Source organism: Rhyacophila brunnea, unplaced genomic scaffold (assembly GCF_057557595.1).
Source record: "Rhyacophila brunnea isolate RB1 unplaced genomic scaffold, BYU_Rbru_1.0 scaffold_13, whole genome shotgun sequence".
Lineage (NCBI taxonomy): Eukaryota > Metazoa > Arthropoda > Insecta > Trichoptera > Rhyacophilidae > Rhyacophila > Rhyacophila brunnea.
Genome location: NW_028232785.1, coordinates 24282778 through 24293321, shown reverse-complemented (window position 1 = coordinate 24293321; position 10544 = coordinate 24282778). Strand labels below are relative to the sequence as shown.

General features: G+C 33.3%; 1 protein-coding gene across 1 annotated transcript in view; it reads left to right on the top strand.

The window, feature by feature from the left end:
• Window positions 1-10359: 10359 nt before the first annotated feature.
• The window catches only part of LOC147077004 (uncharacterized), a 38711-nt gene continuing 38526 nt past the window's right edge, over window positions 10360-10544 (top strand). The window contains exon 1 of the mRNA XM_085940959.1: window positions 10360-10497. Within this exon, the coding sequence (XP_085797085.1) occupies window positions 10360-10497 (138 nt within the window). The remainder of the gene's footprint in view (window positions 10498-10544) is intronic.

Below are 10544 nucleotides of genomic sequence, written 5' to 3'. Positions count from 1 at the left end.
ATTCTTAGCAGTCTCAGTAACTTAATTAAGCCTTTTAAAGAATTTGTCATTGGCTGTTGCCAGCCAATTTGCTCTGGATCTATAGGCTATTGTTTGACATGACATTACTCACATGAGTTTGTAAAGTTGTTTTCAACTAGTATACACATTGAATGAAGTTATAATATTATGCTAAAATAATTTGGTATGTATTATTAGTTATTTTATTACTTTGCACAATGACACTGTCAAATAAATTCAGCTCAATGCTTTATTGATATATTAATTATAACCATGAATACCTATAAAAGATTCCATTGAGTTATCAAAATAAACTTTACAATGAGTGAGACTTATTTTTTCCAAGACCTAATTATATTTTAGTAGGTATATACGTATTCCTTTTGTTCCAAAATATAAGGCAAATACTTCCAAGGGTTTATTAAGTTGGTTTGTTTTATTTTGGTTTCAGATACAAGACCAGTGGAATGCCTATAATATCCCTTATGTACACATCAGAAAGGAGCTAATCTTTGGAAATCGTTGTCAATCAGAAGCATGCAAGAATTTGATCATAAAAAATGTGATATCAATAAAATTCAGTGTCTGGAGTCACATTAGGACGATGATCTGATATTATTTAGAATAAAATTTTTGATTAGTGCTAATAATTATGTAAGAACAAAATAAAATATGACAAAAAATCCCACAATAATTAGTTTTATTCAAAAATCCAATCATTCCTACCAAAATTTATATAAAAAGTATGATGTATCTACAATCTACATCTATTAATATTTGTATAGCTTGGAATCAAAACTCACATTATTCCTACACCTTGGGCTCATAACTCACATATTCACAAAGTTGGTGTCAAAACTCACATTATGAAAATTTTAAATGCTTCCCGTAACCTTAGGAGCATTATATATAAACAAAAAATAATGTCAATCAACTCACTCACTCATTAATATTCAAGTGTGTTCAATGCTTTTCTTCTAATTACTAAAAATAGTGCTCTGGTGGTTTTTTGCGATTATCTCAAAACTCGATTTTTGGAATATGTGAGTTATGATTCTAAGTGACTCAATTGTTTTAAATATTTTAATTAATTAATTTGTTAATTTACACATTAGAAAATGAGAGATTTACCAATTAATTTGTATTTGTATTTATGAAATTTATAAAAGAAAACTTAAAACTTCTGTTGTTTTCACTGCTATATGACTTTATGAAAATATACATAATATTATAAACAACACAAAATTATAGGATTAATCGGAAGACATTGCGATAATCGTAACTTTTGACCATTGACAGCTCGACTATTTTATTCGTTCGTTGATCGGTAGCAGAGAATATATACAAATCGGATGATTTATTGTCCTCCGTTTTTTGGCTCGCCAATGAAGCGCTGGCTTGAGTCTTAGGCAATAACTCATTACTAGAAACATAACATCACTTAATAATTTAATCTGTGAAATCCAGTCTAAATGATATTATTATCTTCATGACGTGACAATATTCGGAACATTTCTGAATTTACTTGTGTGTTGATCATAACAGTTCAAAGGAATTATTGCAAGACAATGATATGCCACAGAAACATAGTTTGGAGATATATTATGTGCTATTTAATGTTCTTGTTCGTTCATTATTGTAACCAGTGGCTCACCCAGGGAGGGGGGGCAAGGGGCCTTGCCCCCCCCAAAAATATTGAAATTGAAAGCCAATAGATTAGACAAATAAAAACAAAAAAATGATTTGAAATTCTCCAGCACCCTCTTTAGAAAAATAGATTTTATTTTCTAACACAAAAATTTCGAAACACTAATGTCGGGTTTTTTTAGAAACTCAATCTCTAATGGAAATGTCAAAAAATTGTCGGTGTCCACCCGAATTCCGGAGTGGCGCACCCAGGGGGGGCAAGGGACCCTGGCACCCATCAAACATGAAAATTATCAGAATGATTTTAAACATTAACATCGAAAGCCAATAAAACACGGCAAAAAAAATGATTTGTAATAATTCTCCAGCACCCTTTTTAGAAAAAAATTCTTAGATTTTAATTTCAAACACAAAAATTTCGAAACACTAATGTCAGGTTTTTTTAGAAACCCAATACCTATGGGAACTGTCAAAAAATTGTCGGTGTCCACCCGAATTCCGGAGTGGTTTAGGTCATGGCTGGGGAGGGCTGACAGGACTCTAGCCTGGGGGCCCGGCCTGTGGGGGGCCGGCGTGTCGGGTTGACCAGATAAGTGAGATAAACACACATCATAAATCAGCTTAAATAGAAAAAAAAGTCGCCTGCGGAGCTATTATACTTCATGGCCATGAACATTTTCAATTACTTATATAATTGTGCAATATATTTTTGATTATTATGTGTCGATACTCGACAGCTCCATTCGGGGGTCTAGGATCATAAGGGCGGAACTAGAAAAACACTGTACTGAGATAAATGGGAAAATAGGGTAAAATAGTTTTTATTGTTAAAAAAAACAATTTCACACTGTGAAAATACAAAAAAAAAAAATTAAAGCTATTGTAACATAATATTCATAAGAGTAATGTAGAGCATTAATATCGTCATTTTAGACATTAGTTAGATGGGAAAAAAATAAAAAATAATTAATGGGAGACATTCGCCCTTTTGTCTCAAAATATTTTCAAATAAGGTTACTGGTAAATATTTGTTCATAATACAATATAGATAATACAAAACATAGGCGAAATATCTTTCATCAAATTCTATTCCTAAATCTAACTATATACATAATTTTGTTATGCATCTTCTTCATCCATGTTTTCCTAATTATTTTCAAGATTTGACAACTTTAAAGAATTGGAAGAATAATGTTATTGTTCCTGAATAATGCCCATTGATATCTTTTTCGCAGTGCGGGAAAGTGCTACGTTAATTATATTTAGGCTGGAGTCGAAAAGATGAATGGTTAATTATTCTGGTTTCTCTTCGTATGACTTGGAGCATTTTGAATGGCTCGTCAAATCCATATTTTCTCCATCCGTATCAATCCGTATGAATCGTATAACACTTTCTCCATGCGCATCAATCTTCTTATTTTTATTCTTTTTTATTTTTATTTTATTCTATATTTCTTATATGCATTTTTGTAATTCAGAAAAATCAAGAAAATTTTGTTGATCCATCTCAGTTACATTGTATTTTTTGTGTGCCCTCTGAACAGCAGAGTACCATGCGGATGGATGGTATTTATATCCAAATGCTTTAGTTTTCGATTCTCGCAAGAACGGAATCTCATTTCATTTGCGAGTGCTCGGATTCAAAGAACATTTGATTAACTATCGGAATTTTTGGGAACGACTATGTTTTCACAATGAGCATCTTGTGGCACCATCCGGTTTTTGTTTTTCAATATCGCCTAAAGACCAATATGAATTCAACATTGTCTGCCGTACTGTTTCGGTAAAATTCTCATTGCACTTTCTGGGACATTTATGACAGTTTTTGGGCTTTGAGGCTTTAAATAACTTCCTTCAATTTGCTTACCTGTAACTGAAACATAAGACTTTCCGTTTTGTCTATTAGTTATATGTTTATTTATTTTCCATTCGTAGGGCTTAGCAATACGTGTTAGTTTACTATTTAACTCATCAAGAACACAATCTTATTTCTGAATTGAACATTATCGGACATCACCGACATTGTTTCTTATTGTAATTTCTTCTGGGCATCCATTAATTTTTTCAAAAAACCGGTTGAGCTATTCAAACACGTAGTAATTCCTGAGATGCTGTAAATGAGTTTGTTTTACAGGAAATCGATGAATTAATGTACTTTTATCTGTTTTCATAATATGATATTATGAAGTATATACCATGGTTAAATTCAGAATATAATGGTGGTTCATGCGTAGGTTCTAATATATTTTCTACTGACAATAACAATTGTTCCGAATGTCCTGGTAATGGCTCAAATACAATCTCTTCAAAAAAACCTGTTTCACTATTCAACCACGAAATAAATTCTGGGATGATGTGCACGTCTAAGAAAAGAAATAGTATCTTTAATACAAAAGACAGATATTTTGAGTCCGGTTTTCTAAAAAAAAAAAAATGTTAATTACATAATACATAATACATAATACATAATAGAGTTCAATTCTGTCTTTTATGATGAGTGAATATTCTGCATTATTTTCCATTAGCCATTTTGCTGGCCATCCTGGTAACGTATCAGGGAGAAACTCACGAAAATATTATATTGAGCTCTGCAACCACGAAGTAACTCCTGAGGTGATAATATGCATGTCTGAGAAAAAAAATGGTATTTTTAATACAATCAGCTAGTGGATAAAGCCATATCTGAACAAATGAACAATTCATTATAATATTTCATCAAGGTTAACTGTTTATCAGAGTTATTCTCCTTGAAATTATAATCATTAGTCGGTGTATTATCTGGTACATGATTTGAGTTCAAAACATTCAGTTATTCGTCTTCCAATTCTGTATTTAGATCTGAGAAAACATGATTTATAATGATGCTGTAAGTATATAAATATTTAATCAGATTACATTTAAAAACGATTTCACCGGTTAGGAGTCGAAATAACATAACTTAAATATACTTAATAATTACTTACTTCACATGCTTGTACGTTGGTTCTGTTTAAACATATCCACAATCATTACCTCTCCAAAACATTGTTGATATGAAAATATGAACCGATAACAAGTGTTTACGTAAGTCAAATTGACAACTTACGCCAAACTAAAAATTACGAAATTTCCATAAACTAAACTTTATGTCAGTGACATAAAGGCGAAACGCCGTTTACGTCGAAGTGTCCTTGATTAATCGGCATTAATGTCAGACTCACACAGGTGTAAGAGGACATTCACCCATATGACATTAAAATTCCATGTGGATTTGTAGATACGCCGAGTAATATTTGCCAAACCACTATACGTACGAGTTTCATCTTTGTACATATGATAGAACTGCGTTCTAGCAAGACAATGCAATATTTAACTCAAAACAGCCATTTTTGTAGTTTCGCCCTTATGATCCTAGAACCCCGCATTATTAAAGTAGATGTATTAAAAATCGCCAATAATTCACTTTATAAGTACCCTTAATTTAATCTTAGCGGTAGGTAGGTGGCCCGCCAAATATCCTAGCCTGAGGGCCCGTTTCAGGATATGGGGACCATGGTATAGGTACACCAAGTGCTATAGACAAAAGACCGATAAACAAGAAATTAAGCTGTGAAGAAGAAAAAGAGTCTATCGGACTAATTTACATTCTCCTCCTTGCCTCCCCCCCAATATTAAATCCTGGGTGCGCCACTGATCGTAACAGGAAAAATTACTTTCCTCATTAAAATGTTCGATATATCTCACATCTAATTATTCTGTTTGGGGCAGACGGCGTGGATTACTGACCGATAACAATTTTGACTGTTATGGCATACCTATCATTTATTTTTGATAAAACCATTTTTATACCAAAATTTGAATTTGTAAGAACTAAGTACACATTGAACATCATTATTAAGACATCTGTGTATTAAAAAAGAGTGACTTTAAAAAGTAAAACGTGAGTGCATGCCTGAGAATTGGTTTTATTCAAAATCAACAAATTCATAATTATATCGAAACTTAATCGGCAGAACAACGTAAGCGACAATTCATAAATTTTACAGGAGAAGGTTTTTTTTTAATTATTTCCGTAATTAGTTCTAAAAATGAATTCTGTTAATGTGGTTAATAATAATTGGTTACTGCCTATACGGAAATTATAAAACAATTGCATTAGTGCTTTTAGTTTTCGAGATAGTGGCGGTAACGCTGTTTTGCTTATGTCTATGACACGATATTTTTTCCAGGCATGTCGCTTACGCTATTTGGCGTAGTCGTTTTTATTTATAAATTTCATGCTAATTATCATCACAGGGCATTACTAATTAAGTATTAAAATAAATAACATAAGCACCCATTTATTTTACGAAAGGGGGGGACGTTGTTAAATAAATAAAAAATACTTTGACTTTTTAAATTAATATTTTTGCTTGTAGAGACTTAATCACATATAGGTAAAATAAAAAAAAATGATTGGTATTTTTAAGGTTTCGCTTATACGAGGGTGGGTCAATAAGTCCTTAGAAAAAAGCATTAAAACAGTTTTTATTTTTGTATTTTTTTTTATTTCTCAACATAATCTCCTTGGAGCTCAATACACTTGGTTAGACGTTTCTCAATTTTTTTTAAACCGTCAGAAAAATAAGTTTTCGGAAGGTCCTCAAAATAAGCATTTGTCCCATCGATGACTTCTTCATTTGAAAAAAAAACGTTGTCCACTTAGCCATTTTTGGTTTTTTTGATTTTCAGTTTGGGAAATGGAAAAAGTCACTGGGGGCTAAATCTGGCGAATACGGTGGGTGGTCGACCAATTCGAACTTCAATTCTTCAATTTTAGCCATTGATCGTAAACATGTGTGAACACGGGCATTGTCCTGATGAAAGAGGAATTTTTTCCTGTTTAAATGAGGCCGTTTTTCTTCAATTTTGTTTTTTAGCTGGTCCAATAAAGATGCATAATAATCCCCTGTTATTGTTTTTCCTTTTTCCAAAAAATAGTCAACGAAAATAATTCCACGTGCATCCCAAAATACAGTAGCCATAACCTTACCAGCTGATTTTACGGTTTTCGCCTTCTTTGGACATGGTTCGCCTTTCGCAATCCACTGCTTTGACTATTCTTTCGTCTCGGGAGTATAGTGGTGTATCCATGTTTCATCTACAGTCACAAAGCGACGAAAAAATTCATCCGGATTGCGTTGCATGAGCGACAACAGGGCTTTAGAGGCTACCACCCTATTGCGTTTATTGTCGACTGTGAGCAAACGCGGCACCCATCTTGCAGAAATTTTTTTCATGCCCAATTTGGCATGTAAAATAGAAATGACGCTACCTTTAGAGATCCCTGTAACCTCAATTATCTCACTCAACTTTAATCTTCGGTCACTTAACACTATATCGTGGATTTTATTGATCATTTCTGGTGTAGTCACCTCTACAGGACGTCCTGAGCGTGGTTCATCCTTTGTTGATGTACGACCACGTTTAAATTCATTTAACCAGTTATAAAATAAATAGTTGCAAGTGAAGGAGCAGATGTGCCGTGAACTAAATCCAACTCATTTTTTATTTCCTTTGCTGTTAACCCTTTTATATTAAAATGTTTAATAACAGCTCTAAACTCAATTTTCTCCATTTTTGTAAACAAGCAATTTTTTTTTTAAATGTACGAGAAACACACAACAACCCGACCAATCTGATTGAAACTTCGCAGCATACTGAATCGGTAGTGCCGCTGCATGAAAACAAACCGCTTACAGTACTAGTCGCGCCACCTGTCGGCTTTTCTAAGGACTTATTGACCCACCCTCGTATTATTAATATTATCAGGTATTGTTATTTTTCAAAATGAAATAGGTACGTATCTACTCGTACATAATTAAATATGGGGACCTACTAATTATGATAAAATAAAATTGTAATCAACTATTCAGTTTTACAAAAAAATTATTGTCCCACATTTTTTAAGCAGTAATCGCTGTATTATCCTCATTCACATCTTCCTGATCGGATTCCGGTAAAGTATCTTCCACTGATAATCCATGTGGCAGTTTCATAAACTCATCCGTCATCTCTGAGGGATATTACATTTAACACAGAGACTTTTATACTGTTACTCGTTATACTGGATTTCCGATATTGGTGATTTAGCACTATACAGCAAGGGTGGCTGCGCTTAAAGCATCACAGCACTTGATCGGGATCTGATGACATTTTCTAGTTCTAACAGTTTAGTCCTACTGTCACCAGAGTAGGTACAATATTCGGTAAGTTTTTTAAATTATGCCTTTCGTAATTCACCAAATTTAATTTTGAACTTTGAAGGAATGCAAGTAGCAGCGAAAGATTTCCAGTCACGGAATTCTGCATATGACATGATGACCTAGCGTTGGAAATGATGGTGGGTCATTCTGATAGTGCCTAAACTACCTACTCTGAATATAAATGACTCAATTGTCGCATGAAGGGAATCGACCGGCATCGTAGTACGACCAGTGGGTCTATTCTATACTTATCAACCGCTAAAGTGATAGATATTATCAAACTTAGGGTAGGTTTATATAAAAGTGTTAGTACTTATTGCAACAATTATAATCAACGTATTGTAATTGTTACAATAAGTGCTAATTCTATAATACAAACCTACCCTAAGTTTGATAATATTTATCACTTTATCACTTTAGCGGTCGATAAATACAGAATAGACCCACTGGTAATAGAAAATGTATTTCTATCAATTCAATGAAAGTTGAATTTTTCATAAAATAAGATAGCATACCCAGTGTTGCCCGGTTCTTATTCTGACCAATCACAGTATAATAATTCCTTGATTTTTTCCCGTTTTGTCAGTCCTGGCCAAAGATTTGTGCATGATTGCTGAGATCTCATTACTGCCACGTTTACCATCAGTTTCACCCCATAAAAAGCAGTATCCATTATTTGTTCCACTTTCGTAGATACTTTCATTATAGTATGCGTAATTCGACTAGGGAGTGTTTAGCACCTTCTCGAGGTCAAAACTTGCGCACAAAATGTCATTGTGATTTTTACTTTTGGCCAGATCATTAAAGAACATCTCCTTGCATTTATCCTTTACGGTAAGGGGACATTTGTAAGTCTCCGTTTCAATTAGCCGAAGTCTCTCGTCACCAGACATATTTGTTACTTTCTCGCATAAAGAACACTATTATCTTTTTTGGTAGATGAAAACTCAAGTTGAACTTACTGTCTATTAAATACGTTTCTGAAAACATTCCGAATCACGACATTAGTGGATTCATTCAAAGAATCCAAATTTTCAGTATAAATTTTATACTTATACATTTTTAACATTTCAAAAATCTATAGGAAGATACTATTCTTCGTAGATTATTCCGACAGTAGTGAGATGTAACGGCAGGTAATTATTGTTTAATAAACTCTATTACCAGGTTTATTTTATCTCAGCCAGTTTTACTGGACGGCGCGAGCTTTGCTCCCAAATCGGTTTTCGCACAACTCACTACCAGACGGACCACCGAATAAACCGTACCGTAGCTTACACTATCAAATAACGTCGGTTACGTTGTTTTGCTCTACTTTATAATGCGATACAAGTTAAAACGCTAAAAGGCACAGAACCTAAAAAAATGTCACGCGATTGAGATCGGGCTCTAATATTTTTGTCACTTATGCGCTAGGTGATATTGAAAAGTTCTCCATTTAAAACGCAATTTACGAAAAAGTGTCGCTTACGTTGTTCTGCCGATTAAGGTTCGATATGTCTTGCGATAACCCCTTCAATTTTCAAGTCTACAAGCCAGAGAACCAATTAAATTCAATTAAATTTAAAATATTTTTTTTATGTTCAAGTATTAATATTAAACACTCATAAACATTGTGTCTATGACGGTTTAAGTGTTAGCAACACAGATCTAAATAATTTGTGACGTGTACTTTATGACGCCATTTTGATGTGTTAAGCGCTCCATTGGCACGCAAGTCAGACGATTTACAGTCTTCGGACTTTTTTTTCGCGTGGAGCACCCCAGATCTGCAGACTTTTTAATCCGCAGACCAGGCTCGCTGGATTTCAAACATGTTTGATATTTTTGCCAGACTTCGTCAGTCGATCACTATGCGAATTCGATTTGTCATTAATACGCAATCATTCGGACCGGAAAAAAATCTGTAATTGTTTTAAACATTTTCATTGATTAATTTGTTAATTTACACATTATAAAATGAGAGATTTACAATTAATTTTTTTATTTGTATTTATGAAATTCATAAAATAAATCGTAAAACTTGTGTTGTTTTCACTGCTATATTATTTTATGCAAGTCTACATATAAATAACACAAAATTATAGGATTATCGGAAGACATTACGAGAATCATAACTTTTCACTTTTGACAGCTCGACTTTTTTATTCGTTCGTTGATCAGTAGCAGAGCATAGACAAATCGGACGATTTATTGTCCTCGGACTTTTGGCTCGCCAATGGAGCGCTGGCATTAATTTGATAGACTCGCGCTGCAAATGATGTTTTTTCGTTGAATAAAATTCTAATTAAAACACAGTATTGAATGTAAATCTTTGTACTTATTTTAATATAGTACAAATAGTGTTATAATTTGTATTTTAATATAATATTGATAGCTATTTGCTGTATGAATTATGAGTTATGTAAAAACTGCTATTATAAGAGTGATTGCCAATCTTTCATAACCTAAATACCACGCGTCTCCTGTTGTATTAGCGTTAATTAAAATGGACATTAAAAGTGAACCGCTAGACGTTGAGTCAGATAGCAAAATACTGCGCAGTGTTATGGATTATAATGTTATACCAAATATGCATTCGCTTAGGCCGGAAGGTCGATCATCACACGTAGACAACACAATTCAGGTTATTTTAAAAATGCTTAATTATTAATGTTGCACTATAAAACGTTT